Raw genomic sequence first — 22399 nt, forward strand, 5'->3', positions numbered from 1 at the left:
AATGTCTTTAACACCCTCAATCTGTAGCAAATTTAGTCTTCTTGAAGAGACATCAGAGAAAAACTGCCCTCAATGAAAATCAGCTTATCAGATACTGTAACACAGGGGTCCCCAAACTACGGCCCGCGGGCCACATGCAGCCCCCTGAGGCCATTTATCTGGCCCCCGCCGCACTTCCGGAAGGGGCACCTCTTTCATTGGTGGTCAGTGAGAGGAGCATAGTTCCCATTGAAATACTGGTCAGTTTGTTGATTTAAATTTACTTGTTCTTTATTTTAAATATTGTATTTGTTTCCATTTTGTTTTTTACTTTAAAATAAGATATGTGCAGTGTGCATAGGGATTTGTTCATAGTTGTTGTTTTTTTTATAGTCCGGCCCTCCAACGGTCTGAGGGACAGTGAACTGGCCCCCTGTGTAAAAAGTTTGGGGACCCCTGCTGTAACAACTAGCCTGGCAGTAAAATTCCCAAGATGTTGATTCCTGGATTCCTTTTCCCAGCTAAACCACAAGTATCTTCTCCAGACTGCTAGACAACCACTCCATCAGGACCTTGAAACCAGTGATTCTCAGGAATCCTTCAGAAGCCAACATCTTTGGAGAAAGACCCTTAAGACAAATAGGTGAGAAAAAGTGAAAAAGTGGACAGCTCCCATCCAAAGCAAAAAGTAAAATAAAACAAAAAACAAAACAAAAAAAGGCTGATTTTCTGATACCTTTGCTCCTTTACCTTCTTTTTCTTATTATGGTTTGACATTTCCTGAAAATCATCCAACAGATTTTTTGGTTGTTTTTATTGAGGAGGGGAGACAGACAGACTCCCACATGTGCCCTGACCAGAATCCACCTGGCAAGCCCCCTACAGGGGGATGCTCTGCCAATTTGGAGTGTTGCTCTGTGGCTCAGCAACCGAGCTATTCTTAGTGCCTGAGGCAGACGCCATGGAGCCATCCTTAGCACCTGGGGCCAACTTGCTCCAATCACTCCAATTGAGTAATGACTACAGGAAAGGAAAAAGAAAAGTGAAGGAGGGAGGGGTGGCCTGACCAGGTGGTGGCGCAGTGGAGCGTCGAACTGGGATGCAAAGGACCCAGGTTCGAGACCCTGAGGTTGCCTGCTTGAGCGCGGGCTCATCTGGTTTGAGCAAAGCTCACCAGCTTGGATCCAAGGTCGCTGGCTCGAGCAAGGGATTACTCGGTTTGCTGAAGGCCCGTGGTCAAGGCACATATAAGAAAGCAATCAATGGATAACTAAGGTGTCGCAACGAAAAACTGATGATTGATGCTTCTCATATCTCTCCGTTCCTGTCTGTCCCTATATATCCCTCTCTCTGACTCTCTGTCTCTGTAAATAAATAAATAAATAAATAAATATCTTTTAAAAAAAGAAAGAAGGGTGGAGAAGCAGATGGTTGCTTCTCCTGTGTGCCCTGACTGTAATTGAACCTGGGACATCCACACGCCAGGCTGACAATCTACCACTGAGCCAACTGGCCAGGGCCCCACAGGTTTCTTAATATAGTAGACTCATATCTTTTTCATTTTATTCTTAATCCTCTATGAAATGCAAAACTGGTGACTTCCCTGGCCTCCATCTTTCCTTGGGGCCAGGGAACCTCACCGGGCAGGATGCGCTCTGTACTAAATAAAGCCTTTTGTTATTCCACCCTTTGTGGCTCTGACCCCCTTCCTTCCTTCTCTGCAGGAAAAATACCTTACATTTTGGTGCCGAAAACCCAGGAGGAGTTTGAAGTCCGCAAGGACCGCTCCTCTTCCCCTTCCCCTCCGAGAAAGAACCAGGACCTCTGACCTTCCACCCACTTTGGTGCACGGCGCGGTAAGTCCCCTGCCTCCAGCCTCCCCTCAGTTCTTTCCACCGAGACTCCCTGTCCGAAACCGTAGCTACGTCAGGGAAGTCTTTCCATTCGGAGTGCGTATGCTTGTGGAGACATCCCGACCACATCCACTTTATTCTTCCATGGCCAGAGCTTGAGTTTTGGGACGCTGATACTCAAATATGACCACTCCGAGGACTGAAGGTGGTTGTGGGGGCACAGGAATCTCCCTCCCTAAAGAAGGAAAAAGTGTTCTTCTCCGCTGTAGCAGGAATTAGCCTCCTGAAGGGACTTTCGGTGTTACACCCTCACCAATTTAACTATCGCCAATAAAGCTGGGAACTGATTGGAGATCTCTTACATACATGGCTTCTAGTTATTCACGCACCAGTCCTTAATCTCTGTGCCGCCTGTTCCACCACACAGGCCTTTTTCTGGCCAGAGAAACCTCACCTAAAACCTACACTCCTAATCTTTCTTTCTCCACGGACTCCCAACTCTCCTTCCCTCCTGCCTGACCCCCGGGGGCGCCCCTCTCTCAGGACTTTTCTCTGGTCCCTCTGCGGACCTCTTTTGTGCTCGGGTCTCTTCTCTCTGAGAGCCCCCTCCCCTCCCTTCGCAAAATCCTGTTTCTTATTCACCACTACCATCTATCTTTCTCCTCCCCTGCTGAGAAAGAGAAGAAAAGAAAAATAAAAATAAAAAAAGAAATGCAAAACTTTTTATGAGTTTTCTCAGACCATAACTACTCTCTGAATCTGTCAAATTCCACTGTAAAAGGTTGAATAATTGTTCTTAAAATTCTTGAGATCAATATCCTCCAAGCCATCCCTTCTGATTATTTGAATTTTCCTCATAATTTGCCCCACTCTTCATTCTCCTTTTACTCCCTTTTCTAATATTCATTCTTTTTCTTCTTTTTCTGATGAGATAGTCAGAGGGATAGATAGGGACAGACAGACAGACAGGAGAGAGGTGAGAAGCATCAATTCTTCATTGTGGCTCCTTAGTTGTTCATTGATTGCTTTCTCATTATCCTTGACCAGGGGGCTATAGCAGAGTGAGTGACACCTTCTCAAGCCAGCAACCTTGGGCTTCAAGCCAGCGACCTTTGGGCTCAAGCCAGAGACCATGGGGTCATGTTTATGATCCTATGCTCAAACCAGCGGCCCCTCGCTCAAGCTGGTGAGCCTGTGCTCAAACCAGGTAACACTGCACTTAAGCCAGCAACCTCCAAGTTTTGATCCTGGGTCCTCCTCGTCCCAGTCTGATACTCTATCCACAGCATAACCGCCTGGTTAGGCTCTAATGTTTATTCCTGTAAAAACTGGGACTTTACTCCTGCTATTATCATTATAGCAGAACCAAGCTCACCAGGGGAGGGAACAAATGCTGAAGGTACTCTCCCTGCACTACGCATTTTCTCCAAAGATCTTCCAGACTTCTATGCAGGAATTCAACTCCCGAGAATGTGCCCACCTCAAAGAAACAATTACTGGTTCGTTCCTGTTTATGATAAAATATATCTCTATTCCCAATATTATATGTAACTCATCAGGGATTAGTTTCGTCAACACCAGGCTTTCATCCACCTAATACTCTGGTTTCTCTTCAGATTGTATAAATCCTCATCCACTTCCTAAACCCAAACATGTCTTATGTGCATGAAATATTGAAGAGGCCCTTTTCTCTCCATAGTAGTGTTTTCTTGAGGATAACCAGAGACTTCCAAAATGAACCAGTTATTAGCTAATCAAGAGGACTCTCAGAAGAAATAACTGACTCTCTTTATGCAAACTGTGCAAGACTGCCTACTTCAACAGAAAAGGTGGTCTACATTTTGACTTATCCACTGATATGAAAGGTGATTCAAATTTTGACTTACTCTCTGTGGAAACCCAACAAACCAGTTTACATTTACTACCCACAACTGTCATAGACAATCACATAGTCTTTTATTTCCTCTCAGTGAACCAAGGGCCAGTGTGTATTTAGTGAATACTTCCTGTTGTAGCTATATGAAGACAGCTGGACATATGGAGCAGTCTTTGAGTAAGCTAAAGGAAAATTAGACTAGACCCGGCTGGACTCAGGGACATGTTTTCTGTAGCTAAGTTCCCGGCTTTGCATTCTAGTAAAAAGAATGATCATTCTGCTTCTACTAATTTTATTACCGTTGGCTGATGCATTCTGCGCATAGGCTTAAATACTGCTGTGTAGCAAGCCACGTCGTCACATGATTCATCAGTGATCAATCGTTATTAGCATTAAAGAAATACAAATGTATGAATTTGCAGATGTAAAAACTGACAGCCAACCTATATTAACTGAAAAAACCTATACTCTTATCCAATACTAATTGAACACAGTTCTCCATATTTGTGTATATTTGATGTTTTCAAAAATTACCCCAAGTTTTGATGTAGTTGATTTTAAGTTAACTATTCTAACCAACTAGTATAAAACTAAATAAAAATTATAAATGCAATGGCATTTGGCACACTATGGTTGTGAATCTGTTTTATTTTTAAGTAAAAATAAGTCATAGCCAAAACAAAATGTTTTGCCTCTGAATACTATTTTAGGCTTAAAAGGGAAAAGTCATTAATGAGGAACATATTTTCATTTTTCAATGTTTTTAATTTTTTATAAAGATTTTAACCAAGCTTCACAGTCACTAAGCAGTATTAAACTAGGTGTCATGATCCTTTTGACTTCGTGCTTTTAAATGGAGTCATTTATCTGCAAAACATGACAAATTTCTGAATCCATTAAAAATTACTTTATTCAAATTATGTTTTCCAAAAGAGAGGGTTCTGTGCTAGTCGTCTTTGAAAGTTTTCATACCTACAAAACAAAAAACATATTTATAAGAAAATTAAAATAGAATCTTTCATAATTTGCCAAATGACTTACCAAAAAGCAAACAATTATACATGTCAGTTCTAAAAAACTAAGGTAAAACACTAAAAAGTTTAGCTGTTAGTTTATAAAAAGATAGCAATCATAGTGATTTAAGTATAACTGGTTTGCATCAAACAGCACAAATGATAATAAATTTTTTCTTCTGCAAATCTGAGAGCTAGAAGAGACCTAAGGAAAAAAAAAATCAAATCTAACTCCTCTTTCCTCATTTCAGATAAACAGATGAGAGTAATTTGTTCAAGAACTTATAGCTACATTATAACAAAACTCAAATCTAACATTTCAGCCCTATCCACGCACACCATGCCACCACCCCTCAACAAACTCCCTGTGCATTCCTCCATCACTGTGATAGTCAAAGTGGAAAACAAATCCTAGAAAATACGTAGAAACAGAGGAAAGTTGGGGAAATATATTTATCAATTGTCCTGGCTGGTTAGCTCAGTTGATTAGAGTGTCACCCCAATGCACCAAGGTTGCAGGTTCAATTCCCAGTCAGGGCACATGCAAGAATTAGCCAATGAATGCATGATTAAGTGAAACAACAGATCTCCCCCCACCCCCCCATCTTCTGCTCTCTTTAAAAAAAAAAAAAAAAAAAAAAGCCCTGGCCGGTTGGCTCAGCGGTAGAGCATCAGCCTGGTGTGCGGGAGTCCGGGGTTCGATTCCCAGCCAGGGCACACAGGAGAAGCGCCCATCTGCTTCTCCACCCCTCCCCCTCTCCTTCCTCTCTGTCTCTCTCTTCCCCTCCCGCAGCCGAGGCTCCATTGGAGCAAAGATGGCCCGGGCGCTGAGGATGGCTCTGTGGTCTCTGCCTCAGGTGCTAGAATGGCTCTGGATGCAATAGAGCGACGCCCCAGAGGGACAGAGCATCACCCCCTGGTGGGCATGCCGGGTGGATCCCGGTCGGGCGCATGCGGGCGTCTGTCTGACTGCCTCCCCGTTTCCAGCTTCGGAAAAATGAAAAAAAAAAAAAATCAATAATTTTTTTTAAAGTAATATATTTATCAGTCATTCATGTACAGGGTGCAGTCCACACCACCGTGATGCCTTATACACATTTACTTTAGATCAAGACTTTCTAAACTTATATAAAAAATAAATTAGTTTTTATTGCTATTTCAAGCCTTATATATGGCAGTTATAATTCAAAATAGAAAAAAATTTACACTCCTTAACTGTGGTCTATTATAAACAGGCAATTTTATTTTCGTGTCTTTATATATTCAAAATGACTACTGTACAAGAATATGTAAGGTAAGAGCCATTCCTAATCTGAATCCTATCATAATATTTTATAACAGCATGCAAATGTTAATGTCTGATGTTCACAATAAAAGAATGTTGAAATGTCAAAGAAGAAATACATTCACAGGCAAAAATATACATATATAGTAACCAAAATCCAAAATATTAGAGGAAGAAAATGCTCCATACCATTTCAGAACCACACTTGCTGGAATGAACACTTCAGATGGACTTGGTGTCATCTGGGCCTGAGAAACAGCAAATGATGAAGCAAAATTGTAGAAGTTATCCAACATCTTTTGTGTGAACTGAAAAAGTAATAATGAATAGATTCATTAGTGTATTATGCTAATTACTCCACTTAGACCTTAATAGTTTAACTTTAAAATGTTCTCATGCCCTGGCCAGATAGTTTGGTTGGTTAGAGCGTCATCCTGAAGCGTGGAGGTTCCCAGTTCAATCCCTAGTCAGCGCACAGACAGGAGCAGATGTTCCTATCTCTCTCACCCTCTCCCTTCCTCTCTCTAAAATCAATAAAGTAAACATTAAAAAAAAAATGTTCCTGCGTGACTAGGCAGTAGTGCCGTGGACAAAGCATTGGCTTGAGACACTGAGGACCCAGCTTCAAAACCCCAAGGTTGCCAGCTTGAGCATGGGTTCCCCAGCTTAAGCGGGGGCTCTCCAGTTTGAGCGCGATATGGGATCACAGACATGACTCCATGGTCACTGGCTTGAGCCCAAAGGTCTCTGGCTAGATGACCAAGGTCATTGGCTTGAGCAAGGGGTCACTGGTTCAGCTGGAGACCCCAGTCAAGGCACATGTGAGAAGCAATCAACTAAGGAGCTGCAACTACAAGTTGATAATTCTCAAATCTGTCCCTTCCTGTCTGTCTCTGTCTCTCTCTAGCAAATAAATAAATAAATAAATAAATAAATTTCCTGCATTACCTTGGTTTTAAAGACTAAGTTCTAAGACAGTCAAATACTAAAAGTTAAGGGAGGTCATAAAATGACATTATGGCACAAAATCATAAGAACTGCCTTTAGTACCTTCTTTATGACTTGAAGAATTTCTGTTACCAAAAATTTTGTTCCTAACATTCCTTTTGGGGAAAAAGATGTTTTGGTTTTTTTTTCTTTCTTTTTTTTTTTTGTATTTTTCTGAAGCTGGAAACGGGGAGAGACAGTCAGACAGACTCCCGCATGCACACGACCGGGATCCACCCGGCACGCCCACCAGGGGCTACGCTCTGCCCACCAGGGGGCGATGCTCTGCCCCTCCGGGGCGTCGCTCTGTCACGACCAGAGCCACTCTAGCCCTGGGGCAGAGGCCAAGGAGCCATCACCAGCGCCCGAGCCATCTTTGCTTCAGTGAAGCCTTGGCTGCGGGAGGGGAAGAGAGAGACAGAGAGGAGGAGGGGGGGATGGAGAAGCAAATGGGCGCTTCTCCTATGTGCCCTGGCCGGGAATCGAACCCGGGTCCCCCGCACGCCAGGCCGATGCCCTACCGCTGAGCCAACCGGCCAGGGCGAAAAAGATGTTTTTCCTTCAAAATATCTTTATTTATCTCCACTTCTATATCGATTATGCTCATCTCCTCAAATAAACCTATTTTCTCGAAGAAGTCTTTTTCCTTGCTGAAAAGATAAAATTTAATAAAGGAACAATTGGTTACTTGTCATCGATTGGAAGGAAGGAAGGGAGGGAGGGAGGGAAAGAGAAAGAAAGAGAGAGAGAGAAAGGTAAGGGTAAGGGTAAGGGTAAGGGTAAGGGTAAGGTAAGGTAAGGTAAGGTAAGGTAGGAGGGAGGGAGGGAGGGAGGAAGGAAGGAAGGAAGGAAGACTTTAAAATATTTTTTAAAAAAGGCTAAAACAGCCTGACCAGGCGGTGGCACAGTGGATAGAGCATCAGACTGGGATGTGGAGGACCCAGGTTCGAGACCCCGAGGTCGCCAGCTTGAGCACAGACTCATCAGGTTTGAGCAAAGCTCACCAGCTTGGACCCAAGGTCGCTGGCTTGAGCAAGGGGTTACTCAGTCTGCTGAAGGCCCACGGTCAAGGCACATATGAGAAAGCAATCAATGAACAACTAAGGTGTCACAACAAAAAACTGATGATTGATGCTTCTCATCTCTCTCCGTTCCTGTCTGTCTGTCCCTATCTATCCCTCTCTCTGACTCTCTCTCTGTCTCTGTAAAAAAAAAAAAAAAAAAAAAGGCTAAACAAGCTGATAATAAAACTTGTGGAAAGTAATTCTAAGAACCTTGAAAGAAAAAACCAAAAAAACAATGAAAGGACCTGTGCACCTATGTACCATGTTCACTGGAAAGATAAAACATGTTCACAGATAGGAAGACTCAACGTGAAAATGGCAGCAATTCTCCCAAAATTAAACCTGTAAATCCAATGTTATTTCCAACTAAATTCCAACAAGGTTTTTCATGGAACTCAACAAGATAATATTAAAATTATTATGAAGAATATGTAAGCCTATTTTGATGACTAGTAGATAGAACTTGGACTACCAAACATTAAAACTTTTACTGACAAAGGGACAGGCAAGTAAACTATTATATAGGAATAGGAGAACCCGAAAGGAAACCTAAGTATACATGATGTGATATATAACAACATACTATTAGAGTTTTAAAAAAAAAAAGAAAAAAGAAAAAAAAAAATTGGGCCCTGGCCAGTAGCTCAGTGGATAGACTGTCGGCCCAGTGTTTGGACATCCCGGGTTTAATTCCTGGTCAGAGCATTCAGGAGAAACAACCATCTGCTTCTCCACTCCTTTCCCCTTCAGTCTCTCCTCCCCTCCCATGGCCAGTGGCTCAATTGGTTTGAGCGTGGCCCTGGGTGTCGAGGAGCTCCCTTGGAGCTTATCAGCTTCAGGTACTAAAAATAGCTCAGTACTTGAGTATCAGCCCTGGATAGGGTTGCTGGGTAGATCCCAGCTGGGGCACATGTGGGAGTCTCTGCCTCACTATCTCCCCTCCTCTCACCTAAAATATAAATTAAAAAAGATTTCATTTAGGCCCTGGCCGGTTTGCTCAGTGGTAGAGCGTCAGCCTGGCGTGCAGGAGTTTCGGGTTCGATTCCCAGCCAGGGCACACAGGAGAAGCGCCCATCTGCTTCTCCACTCCTCCCCTCTCCTCCCTCTCTGTCTCTCTCTTCCCTTCCTGCAGCCAAGGCTCCATTGGAGCAAAGTTGGCCCGGGCACTGAGGATGGCTCTGTGGTCTCTGCCTCAGGCGCTAGAATGGCTCTGGTTGCAACAGAGCAATGCCCCAGATGGGCAAGAGCATCGCCCCCTGGTGGGTGTGCAGGGTGGATCTCGGTCGGGCGCATGCGGGAGTCTGTCTGACTGCCTCCCATTTCCAACTTCAGGAAAAAAAAAAAAAAAGATTTCATTTATTAATTTTAGAAAGAGGAGAGAGAAAAGAAGGGAGGAGCAAGAATGCCAACTTGTAGTAGTTGCAATTCTTGTATGTGCCTTGCTTGTCCAAGCAAGCCCAGGGTTTCAAACTGGCAACCTCAGCATTTCAGGTTGGTGCTTTATCCACTGAACCACCATAGGTCAGGCTTTCAGCCAACATCTTTGGATCAATAGTTTAATGTCTCTCTTCATCTCAGACCTCACATGTGATCCATACCAAGAAACACTACTTGTTCCATCTTCAAATTGTCTCTAGAAATCAACTACATTTCATCACCTCCACTTCTAGCTCCCAAACCCCCTGGTTCAAGTCATCATCATCTCTCATATAGATTTTTTTCACAAGAGCATCCTAACTGATCTTCCTCCTTGCACCTTTGCCCCATTAGTTTCCAAAGATTAAAAAGTGAGCCTTTTGCCCTGGCCGGTTGGCTCAGCGGTAGAGCGTCGGCCTAGCGTGCAGAGGACCCGGGTTCGATTCCCGGCCAGGGCACACAGGAGAAGCGCCCATTTGCTTCTCCACCCCTCCGCCGCGCTTTCCTCTCTGTCTCTCTCTTCCCCTCCCGCAGCCAAGGCTCCATTGGAGCAAAGATGGCCCGGGCACTGGGGATGGCTCTGTGGCCTCTACCTCAGGTGCTAGAGTGGCTCTGGTCGCAGCATGGCGACGCCCAGGATGGGCAGAGCATCGCCCCCTGGTGGGCAGAGCGTCGCCCCTGGTGGGCGTGCCGGGTGGATTCCGGTCGTGCGCATGCGGGAGTCTGTCTGACTGTCTCTCCCCGTTTCCAGCTTCAGAAAAATGAAAAAAAAATAAAAATAAAAATAAAAAATAAAATAAAAAAAAAGTGAGCCTTTTAAAATATAAGTTTGATCATATTATTATTCTGCTCATAACTCATTTTTTAATTTTTTTTTATGTTTCTTGAGAGAGAGTCAGACAGGAGAGATATGAAAAGTATCAACTCATAGTTGTGTCACTTTAGTTGTTGATTGCTTCTTTTTTTTTTAAGATTTTTTTTTATTGATTTTACAGAGACAGGAGGAGGGGGAGAGAGAAGTAACAACTCATACCTATAGTTGCTTCACTTTAGTTGTTTATTGATTGCTTATCATAAGTGCCCTGACCCGGCCAGCCTAGAATTTCAAACTGGCAACCTCAGCATTCCAGGTTGACTATCTACTGCGCCACCACAGGCCAGGCCACTGACTGCTTCTTATAGGTGCTTTGACCTGGGGGCTCAAGCCAAGCCAGTGACCCCTTTCTCAAGCCAACGACCTTGGGTTCAAACCAGCGACCTCTGGGCTCAAGCCAGTGACCATGTTGATGATCCCACACTCAAGCCAGCAAACCTGCACTCAAGCTGGCAACCTTGGGGTTTCAAGCCTGGCTCCAGCCAGGCTCAAAACTCTTCCTTATGTTTTCTCCTCCAAAGACAATATAAGCCTACTTACAAAAGGCAATGAGGTCCCATTGACTTATCCTGCAGCCATGACCCTATAATCTCCAACCTCATCTCCCATGTCTCACCTTTGCTCATATTACTCCAGCCACAAAGACCTTCCTATCACTCCTTAAACATAACAGATTTCTACTTTGAACCTTTGTACTAGTTTTACCTCTGCCTAGCTCCTCCTCCCCTTCAGGCCACTGCCATACAGAGGGTAATTATATCCCTTTGAGCTCCAGGAAGACAAGAATCCTGCTCATCAGGTTCACAACTCTATAGCCACAGTCTAGCACAGTAATGGGAGGAAAGGAGAAAAATTTATAAATAAACCCATTTTTACCACTATAAAAATGTAAGTCTCATAAAGGCATTGACAAATTTTTAAAATATTGATAGCAGAAAACTGAAAGTATCCATAGAAGATAATAACTTATATCATATGGTATGTTTACCTTCATTTTTACATGTTCTCTACCAGCAGCCAAATTTTTGAAGTATAAAATATAATTTTAAAAATTATTTTAGAAAACAATAAAATGTGCATTGCATTACCTGAGTGAATGAGTCAACTGAGGATACAGCAGCATTGCCTACAGGAGTCTGCTGAGCAATGCTGTCCAATAATTCCACTGAAATTCCAATCTGAGCAACAGAAGGAGTTCGGACGATATTCATGGCTCCAAAGGGGTGTTGGCTTCCTTCTCCTAAAAGAGAGTAACATACGCCACATATATATTTTAAGTTGAACTTGTATCCCACACAAATTCCTTGTAAATATGTAAAGAACCTCTCTGATCTACATGCTCAAAAAAGTTCTGGTATATGCAAGTTTGCCTCTTTTCAAATAAATGTAAAAAGCTACCTAGTTTTTACTATATTAACAAAGAATAAGCCCTGGCTGGGTTGCTCAGTTGATTGGTGTCATCCTGATACTCCAAGGTGTGGGTTTGATTCCCAGTCAGGGCACATACAAGAATCAACCAAAGGCCTGACCAGGCGGTGGCGCAGTGGATTCAGCATCAGACTGGGGCGCAGAGGACCCAGGTTCGAGACCCTGAGGTAACCAGTTTGAGTGCAGGTTCATCTGGTTTGAGCAAAGCTCACCAGCTTGATCGTAAGGTCGCTGGCTTGAGCAAGGGGTCCTCATGGTCGAGGCACATATGAGAAAGCAATCAATGAACAACTAAAGTGTCACAATGAAAAATGGATGCTTCTCATCTCTCTCCCTTTCTGTCTGTCTCTATTTATCCCTCTCTCTGAGTCTCTGTCAAAAAAAAAAAAAGAAATCAACCAATGAATGCATAAATAAGTGGAACATATTAATGTTTCTCTTTCCTTTTCTCTCTCTAAAAATCAATTTAAAAAATGTAAAAACTAAAATTTTTCCTACCAGAAAGTTACCTTTCTAAAACTCATTAAAATGCAGCCCATTTAAACATATTAAAATTATTTTATTAAAATAAAATATTGTGATTAAATTTCCATTTGAAATAAACAGAATGAGAGAGAAAGTTAGGAAAGACTAAGTTTTATAATTACTTTTATCATTTTCTGATTATTCTGCTAAAGATTTTTAAATTGCCATTATTACTAATAAACAGCATGGCATATTTTACTGAATGTCATGGATCACCCGATTCAACATCTGATGATCTGTTATCAAATAGGCAATACAGAAATCTGCCAATGCCCTGGCTGGGTGGCTAAGTGGATTAAGCATCACCCAGGTGCACCGAGGTCATGGGTTCGATCCCTGGTCAGGGCACCTAAGAGAAGCAATCTATTAGTGCACAACTAAAAATTGAACAACTAAGTGGAACGAGTTGATACTTCTCTCTCGTGTGCTCTCTGTTTCTCTCTCCCTCTCCCTTTGTCTCTCAATTCAATGGAAAATTTTAAAGAAGAAAAAGAAATTTGCCATTTATTCATGAAAGATATTTAATATTAAACTTACCCCTTTATATTTTATAATATATTTTACATTTTACCCTTTAAAATATAACAAGTATAAATCTGTTCCTATAAGTGCCAGCTTACTTACACATAGAAAGTATAGGCCAATTTTATTAATCTACATAAGATATAACCAGAAAAGTTAGTCTGATAAGAGGGGGAAAATCATTCAATACACAGATTTGGAAATTACCTGCTGTCTTTATGACTATGAAATATTTAAACAAATAATAAAGAATAAAATTCTGTAACAATACAATTCCTAATAAATAGAATACTCAATGCAAGTACCAAAACTCTTCTTAAATTTCCAAGCATATCAATAAAAACTTATTTACTGTGCTTCATTACACACACACACACACACACACACACACACACACACACACACACCTCACTAAACATGACTGTTTAGGCCTTGGCCAATTGGCTCAGTGGATAGAGTGTTGGCCCAGAGTGCAGACGTCCTGGGTTCAATCCCCAGACAGGGCACACATGAGAAATGACCATCTGCTTCTCTTCCCCTCCCTTTTCTCCTTCTCTTTCCCTTCCCCTCTCACAGCCAGTGGCTCAACTAGTTCAAGCATCTGTCCTGGGCGCTGAGGATGGCTCGGATGATACCAGCATGTCAACCTCGGGTACTAAAAATAGCTTGGTTGTTTCCAGCATCAGCCCTAGATAGGGGTTGGCAGGTGGACCCAGGATAGGGTATAGGCGGGAGTCTGTTTCATAACCTCCCCTCCTCTCTCACTTAAAAAAAATAAAAAAGAAAACATTCTTAATATTGAATATAAATATTTAGAAATTATATATATGGGGTAGGGCAAAATTAGGTTTATAGTTGTTCATATGAAAAACACAATGATTAACCTGACCAGGCAGTGGTGCAGTAGATAGAGCATCAGATAGAGCATTGGCCTGGGACACTGATGACCCAGGATCAAAACCCCAAGGTCACCTGGCTTGAGTGTGGGCTTATCAGCTTGAGTGCAGGGTCACCAGCTTGAGCATGGGATCATAGACATAACCCCATGGTCATTGGCTTGAGCCCATGGTGGTTGGCTTGAGCAAGGGGTCACTGGCTCAGCTGGAGCTCCCCCCCTAGATCAAGGCACATATAAAAAAGCAATCAATCAATGAACAACTAAGGTGCCGTTGACTATGAGTTGATGCTTCTCATCTCTCTCCCTTCCTGTCTGTTTGTCCTTGTTTCTCTATCTCTCTCGCTTAAAAGGAAGAAAAGGAGGGAGGAAGGGAGGGAGGGAAGAAAAAGAAAACACAATAGTTAATAAATAATATTATGTCTGACCTGTGGTGGCGCAGTGGATAAAGCACTGACCTGGAACGCTGAGATCATCTGTTCAAATCCCTGGGCTTGCCGGGTCAAGCACATACCTGCTCCTCCTCCCCCACCACTTTTCTTTCTCTCTCTCTCTCCCTCTCCTCTCTAAAATAAAAGTAAATAAATAAATAATACAAGAATAAACTTTCACATACTCACAACTGTAAACCTACTTTTCCCTCACCTTTTCTAAAACCTCTTTGCTTATTTCTACTAAAAACCTGATAAGTGTAAAATTATATTTTTTTATATTATAAGAGCTATGTAACTCTCAAAAGTTTATCAATAATATTTTAAACCACATAAAATGATGAACTTGACATTGTAGCATGTCTAGAATTTGGATATCTGAAATATATTTAAACAAGCCATATTTTGGAAAGCATCTAAAGTCCATCACTGTGTTCCATACACTCAGAATATAAAAGATACAAATAGTCCCTACTCTCAAGGAACTTATACCCTAAATGGGGCAGTAACAGTCTCTTAGCTTTCCTGCAATTTTCATTATCTGGGTGATTTTTAAGATCCCTTCCTAAAGCTGTCTTTCTATAATTTTATAAAAACATAATAACTGATTTCTTTTTCTCCTTTTTGGAAGGGAGAGAGATGAGAAGCATCAGCTTGTTATGGCACTTTAGTTGTTCATTGATTGCTTTCTCATACTGTACCTTGACCAGGGGGCTCCAGCTAAGCCAGTGACACCCAGCTCAAACCAGCGACCTTGGGCTCATGTCTATGATCTCATGCTCTAGGTGGCGACCCTGCACTCAGGCTGGTGAGACTGTACCCAAGATGAATAGGCCAGTGCTCAAGCTGGCGACCTTGGGGTTTCAAACCTGGATCCTCAGTGTCCCAGGTCAATGCTCTATGCACTGGGCAACTGCCTTGTCAGACGTAACCTTTTCTTGAGCATCAACTATGCACCAGGTACCATTCTGCATTTTGCATTCATTATCTAATGCTCAAAGAAACACCTGCACTGTAAGTACATTTTACCTGAATTCTCCTCTAAGGTAAAAATAACTGAGTCAAGACTACCCAGCCAACTTGACCAGGTGGTGGCACAGTGGATAGAGTGTCAGACTGGGTTACAAAGGACCCAGGCTCAAAACCCTGAGGTCGCCAGCTTGAGCACGGGGTCATCTGGTTTGAGTACAGCTCATCAACTTGAGCCCAAGGTCGCTGGCTTCAGCAAGGGGTAACAACAGGCTCTGCTGTAGCCCCCTGGTCAAGGCACATATGAGAAAGGAATCACTGAACTAAGGTGCCACAACAAAGAATTGATGCTTCTCATCTCTCTCCCTTCCTGTCTGTCTGTCCCTATCTGTCCCTCTCTCTGTCTCTGTCACAAAAAAAAAGAAACAAAACACAAAAACACAAAACTACCGAGCTAGTAACAAGTATCACCAGGATTCAAAACAGGTCTATCAAGCCCCAAAGCTGATGCTCATTACAGTTAATTATCCTACTTGTTTATAACAAATTCTATAGTATGAAAGAACTCTTAACTGAGTTTAATCCACTAGTTACTTCAAAATACATCTTTCAAGAAAGCAAGTCAAGAAATGTCAGGAAGTAGGCCCTGGCCAGTTGGCTCAGCGGTAGAGCGTCGGCCTGGCGTGCGGGGGACCCGGGTTCAATTCCCGGCCAGGGCACATAGGAGAAGCACCCATTTGCTTCTCCACCCCCTCCCCCTCCTTCCTCTCTGTCTCTCTCTTCCCCTCCCGCAGCCAAGGCTCCATTGGAGCAAAGATGGCCCGGGCGCTGGGGATGGCTCCTTGGCCTCTGCCCCAGGCGCTAGAGTGGCTCTGGTCGTGGCAGAGCGACCCTCCGGAGGGGCAGAGCACCCCCCCTGGGGGGCAGAGCGTCCGCCCCTGGTGGATCCCGGTCAGGCGCATGCGGGAGTCTGACTGTCTCTCCCCGTTTCCAGCTTCAGAAAAATACAAAAAAAAAAAAAAAAATGTCAGGAAGTAAAAGGTTCCCATTTGGCTCACTAGCTGCACTTCACGTCAACAGAATAATAGTAACATCTTGAGCATGTTTTGTCCTTTCTAATCCTCTTGACAAGCTCAACCCATATTTAAAATGAAAACTCGAATAAGTTTAAAAGGATCTTCCTGGCAACTAAAGCTAAATGAAATGAAAGGAGACCACAATATTCATATGTAAAGCAAGCCAAAGCAATGGCATTAAAACATGGCACCATGTCCAAAATGAAAAGAGCAGAATTATAAAAAAGAAATTCATACGATGATTATGAAAAACTATAATTTTAACATTTCTTAGAAATACTTCTTTGGTGCTACGTGTTTTTTCATGAGTATTTTTACTATCAATATCATGGAAGACAAAGAAAGGCTGAGCAACTGTGGCAAAGTGAAGACTAAAATAAAACGACATGCAATTCACAATCCTGACTGGATTCTAGATGAAGGGAGAGGGGGAATTGTTATAAAAGCCATTACTGGAAAAACTGGCAATACTTTAATGCAGATTGTATATTAGACAAGAATATTGTATTAAATTTGCTGAATATGAAAATTAGACTATTATAAAAGAAAATATCTTTGTTCTAGAAAATACATGCTGATGTATTTAAGAGTAAAGGGGCATGGGGCCCTGGCCGGGTGACTCAATGGTAGAGCGTCGGCCTGGCGTGCAGGAGTCCCGGGTTCGATTCCCAGCCAGGGCACACAGGAGAAGCGCCCATCTGCTTCTCCACCCCTCCCCCTCTCCTTCCTCTTTGTCTCTCTCTTCTCCTCCCGCAACGAAGGCTCTATTGGAGCAAAGTTGGCCCGGGCACTGGGGATGGCTCCTTGGCCTCTGCCTCAGGCGCTAGAATGGCTCTGGTTGCGGCAGAGCAACACCACAGATGGGCAGAGCATCGCCCCCTGGTGGGCATGCTGGGTGGATCCCGGTCAGGCGCATGTGGGAGTCTGTCTGACTGCGTCCCCATTTCCAACTTCAGAAAAATACAAAAAATAATTTAAAAAAAAGAGTAAAGGGGCATGATATCTACAAGTTATTTTCAAAAGTTTTAGGGGAAAAAATTTATATGCATACATACATACATATATAAATCTCCAAATAATGATAAATAACAGCAAAACTGATGAATATGGGAGAAGAATGTAAGAAATTCTTTATACTATTCATATAAGTTTTTCTAATTATAAAATTATTTCAAAATAATGTTTTAAATCCCTAATGCAAAAAAATTTTAGAATTTCATTTCAAACTAACACAACCTTACAGTAGGGACTTGGCCAAAAATATAAGGTAAAACCCTACCACAAAAAATGCTTCATTTACTCTGAAGGCCTGAAACATAAAATACTAACTAGTCTTTTCTCATAACAATATTCTAGGCCCTAGCTGGTTGCCTCAGTGGTAGAGCGCTGGCCTGGTGTGTGGAAGTCCAGGGTTTAATTCCTGGGCGGGGCAGACAAGAGTAGTGATCATCTGCTTCTCCACCCCCACCACCCATATCTGTCTCTCTCTCTCTCTCTCTTTCCCTCCTGCAGCCATGGCTTGAATGGTTTGAGCCTCGTTGGCGCTGAGGATGTCTGCATGGCCTGCTTTAGGTGCTTAAATAGCTTGGCTGCCGAGCAATGGAGCAGTGGACCAGCCAGGCAGAGCATTGCCAGGTAGGGGGCTTGCTGGGTGGATCCCAGTCGGGCTCATGCGGGAGTTTGTCTCTGCCTCCCTGCCACTCACTTAAAAAAAAAAAAAAAAAGAATATTCTACAAAGCTCTACCACATTCATCATTCTACATTATTCACATGAATATCTAGTATATAATCCTCTTCTTTAGATCATAGGCAATTTAATCAACTATCTCTTTTCCTTCTATTAAATACAACCACATATTAAAGTACTATAAACACAGTAAGAATATTTGTTAAATTCCACATAAATGTTTTTATTATATCTGACCTAATGTCCTACTCCCCCACCTGCTCTTCCAATCTTGGCCTCTTCTGTCTCCCACTTCCACATAATTCTCTACTGCAGATGTCACTGGAATTCTCCCTGACTGACATTGAGCCATTCATTGTCTCATTGCCTCTCGAAACACTTTACAATTAGTTAACCTACAGAGAAAAGGAAGGTTTTAAGTTGAACTCTGTGTATATAAAAAATAAGTAGATGAGGCTTTAACAAGCTCTTCAAATTGTATATGAACTCTACAAATATTTAACTTTGCATACAAACACGCATAAATATGTATAATTTAAATTCTTTCGGTTACATATTTTTGGTAAGTAGCTGCTTCTACCTCTCAATTTCAGAACCAAAAATTTAAACGTAATTCAAAATATGTTGTACTTATGTTTCTTGTATATCATGAACCAAAACTTCTTAAAGGTAATATTATATAACATATCATAATTCATGGTTATTACAGGTTTTATCACATATACATATTTAAGTGATTATAAGTAGACACCAGAACTCAGTTGACCTACTACTATATCTTACAGACAGTTTAATGATACTATTAAAAATAGATACCACTTTCAGAAGTCAGGTAAGATATCTGAAGATAAAAATATGAAAAGTACTGTAATATCTAACAATACTAATATCATAGAACTAGGACTATTTAAATGTAGGCGGAAAATTGATACCTAATTCTAACTACAGGTACCTTCTGTGTTAAAGAGATGGACAAACATCAAAAAGCAACCTATCACCCAGAAGACTTCTCTGAGAAAGTTAAAGATCAAATCCGTTGAGAAAATTCCCAGTACAACCTGAATCTGATCATGAAATACGTCTTTAGACCAGATAAAGTCAAAACAAAGGTGAGTAAATAATTCTTGCCTCTGCTCTTGAAGAGAGTAAAATTCTTAACTTTGAGGAATATATGCTAAGTTTTTATAATAGTCCGTTTGGCTTCCTATTATACATCTCTCTCTCACATTCTATTAAGAGTTACTAATGCTGAACTTTCGTACAAAGATGATGAGAATGGAGATGAATATCTTTAACCTAAAATAAATCACTAAGATGTGATTTTTGCCCTAAGGTTTTTATCATTATATTCAGAATTTCACTGAGGAGTAGATTGACATAGCAAGGAAAAGTGAAGATGCAGTCCTTTAAAAATGACCAAATCCGGGGTCATAATTGTCAAACATAAATATTTGTTAATATTTGTTGTAGACTGCAAGTGGCAAAAAGCCTTGTAAATTCGAGGCTTAGCAAAAGGCTAAATTCTCCCCCCTCCACCTCCATACTGGCTATGATGCTGAGTATTTGCACCCACTTCACTTGCTTCCTTAAGTTGCTGGAAGCAATTTACATGCCCTTCCTCTCACTCTTTGTTCAGAAGTTGGTTGATTTCACTTATGCATGATGGGGAGACTCCTGTTTATGCCTTGGGAGAGTTCTTGTTTTTGCCTCAGATGTGTAACTTTGTAACAAGGACTTCCTTGTTTTGAATATGGCTATATAATAAAGCAAACTGGGGGTTATGGAGCACTCAGATATTGCCATCAGCATTGAAGAGGCCTCCCAATCCCATCCTTTTTTCTTAATGAGTCTCTTTTCTTAATTCCGTACCGTTCTCCCTCAAGACCTGGAATTATGAGCCACGCTGGTCTGCCACAAATACTAATCATAGAACATTGTGAAAAGTGAACTATGTATTATAATCTATAATACCCAGTGGGACCACTAAAAACTAATATAAATATAAGTAACTAAAACCAACAGAAGAAATAAGAATTAAAAAATACTCAATCCAAATGAAGGATCCCCTCAAAAGGGAAAAAAAATTAAAAATATTTAATTTAAAAAAAATTTTAAGAAAAATTTTAAAATAACCATATCAATAACATTAAATATTTATGTGCTAAACACTTCATCTAAAAGGCAAACTATAAAAAGGGATTAAAAAAAAGGAGGCAGCACCTATTTATTTATTTATTTAATTATTATTATTATTTTTTTGTGTATTTTTCTGAAGCTGGAAACGGGGAGGCAGTCAGACAGACTCCCGCATGCGCCCTACGGGGATCCACCCGGCACACCCACCAGGGGGCGATGCTCTGCCCATCTGGGGCATCGTTCTGTCTCGACCAGAGCCACTCTAGCGCCTGGGGCAGAGGCCAAGGAGCCATCCCCAGTGCCCGGGCCATCTTTTGCTCCAATGAAGCCTTGGCTGCAGGAGGGGAAGAGAGAGACAGAGAGGAAGGAGAGGGGGAGGGGTAGAGAAGCAGATGGGCGCCTCTCCTGTGTGCCTGGACGGGAATTGAACCCGGGACTTCCGCACGCCAGGCCGACGCTCTACCACTGAGCCAACCGACCAGGGCAGCACCTATTTATTGTTTACAAGAGATACATAGCCTGACCAGATGGTGGTGCAGTAGATACAGCATCAAATTGGGGCACTGGGACCCAGGTTCAAAGCCCCGAGGTCACTGGCTTGAGTGCAGGCTCATTCAGCTTGAGTGCAGGATCACTGGCTTAAGCGTGGGGTCACTGACTTGAAGCCCAAGGTCACTGACTTGAAGCCCAAGGTTGCTGGCTTGAGCAAGGGGTCACTTGCTCTGCTGTAGCCCCCTGGTCAAGGCACATATGAGATAGCAATCAATAAACTAAGGAGATAAGGAGCCACAATGAACAGTTGATGCTTCTCATCTCTCTCCCTTCCTGTCTGTTTATCCCTCTGCCTCTCTCCCTGTCTCTGTCACAAAAAAAAAGAGAGAGAGAGAGAGAGAGACACATAGATTTATGTCAAAAGTAAAAATATAGAAAAAATATAGCACATGAACACTAATCATAAGAAAGCTGGAAGAACTATATACATTTTAGACAAAGTAGACTTCAAGTCAGGAACATTATCAGAGATAAAGAGCATTTCATATTGATGAGAAGGCCAATTCATCAATTTTACCAACTTATAAAATACAGGAAGAGAGAATAATTCCTATGCCTTCTATTACTTGTACAGTAGTACCTTAAGATACGAACAGGCCAACATACAAATTTTTTAAGATGTGAGCTGCAACTCGGTCCATATTTTTGTTTGAAATCCAAGCGAAATTCTGAGATATGAGTCCTGATTCGGGAAGCTGCTGCTAGTTGGCACATTGGCACAAGGGTCCAGTATCGGCAGTCTGATATATGGATTGACTGACATACGAGCTCGGTTACAGAACGAATTAAATTTGTATCTCAAGGTACCACTGTATTCAACATGATGCTCAAAGAAGACTGAGGTAATATAATAAAACAATAAAAAAAAATAAAAGGCATAAAAATTGGACAGAAAGAAGTAAAATGTATTTTCCACAGATATTATCATCTATATAAACAACCCTAGGAAGCTGCTAGCAAGATAGTTTATATACAGGGGTATGCAAAAGTAGATTTACAGTTGTTCATATGAAAAAATATGTAATTAATAAATAATAATACAAGAATAAACAGTTTCACACACTCACAATAAACAGTTTTGCCCACTCATGTGTTACCTTTCCTTCATCCTTCAGGATACAGTCAGTATATAAAAATCAATTATTTGACAACACCAAAAACTGGCAATTTTATTCCTTGGTTTTTAGCCTAAGAAGCTAAAAAACTTCTGCGCACACAAAAACCTACATATGGATTTTTATAGCAGCTTCATTCATAACTGACAAAACTTAAAAGCAACCCAGACCTCCTTCAGTAGGTGAGTGGATAAACTGTGGTACATTCAGACAGGGAATATTATTCAGCACTAAAAGGAAATGAGTTATCAAGCCATGAAAAGACATGAAAGAACCTTAAATGCATATGACTAACTGAAAGAAACCAATCTTTCTGTATCTGACATTCTGGAAAAGGCAAAACTATGACGTCAAAGGAAAAAAAAATTAGTGGTTGCTGGGAGTAAGGACAGGGTGGGAAAGTGAACAGGCAGAGCACAGAGGGCTTTGAAGGCAGTGAAAATATTCTTAGATATTATATTTATTTATGTCATTATACATTTGTTAAACTCACAGAATGTACAACTGTGGACTTTGGGTAATTATGTATCAATGTAGATTGATCCTTTGTAATAAAAAAAATGTACCACTGTGATAAATGATGTTGATAATGAGAAAGGCGATGCATGTGTGGGGGCAGAGGTATACAGGAAACCTATGTACCCTCCTCTCAATTTTGTTGTAAACTTAAAACTGCCCTAACAAAAATTAAATTATTGCTTGGCCTGTGGTGGCG

The 22399-nt window shown here is 41.6% G+C and overlaps 1 protein-coding gene across 2 annotated transcripts in view; it reads right to left on the reverse strand.

The window, feature by feature from the left end:
• Nucleotides 1–4600: 4600 nt before the first annotated feature.
• Nucleotides 4601–22399, reverse strand: part of HIKESHI (heat shock protein nuclear import factor hikeshi) — a 34871-nt gene continuing 17072 nt past the window's right edge. For both annotated transcript variants that reach the window (XM_066253697.1, XM_066253698.1), the window contains 3 exons: nucleotides 11436–11587; nucleotides 6196–6314; nucleotides 4601–4680 (listed from right to left, as the gene is read on the reverse strand). In XM_066253697.1, the coding sequence (XP_066109794.1) occupies nucleotides 4626–4680; nucleotides 6196–6314; nucleotides 11436–11587 (326 nt within the window). In that variant the 3' untranslated portion in view covers nucleotides 4601–4625. The remainder of the gene's footprint in view (nucleotides 4681–6195; nucleotides 6315–11435; nucleotides 11588–22399) is intronic.

The sequence above is a fragment of the Saccopteryx bilineata genome, chromosome 1 (assembly GCF_036850765.1).
Source record: "Saccopteryx bilineata isolate mSacBil1 chromosome 1, mSacBil1_pri_phased_curated, whole genome shotgun sequence".
NCBI lineage: Eukaryota > Metazoa > Chordata > Mammalia > Chiroptera > Emballonuridae > Saccopteryx > Saccopteryx bilineata.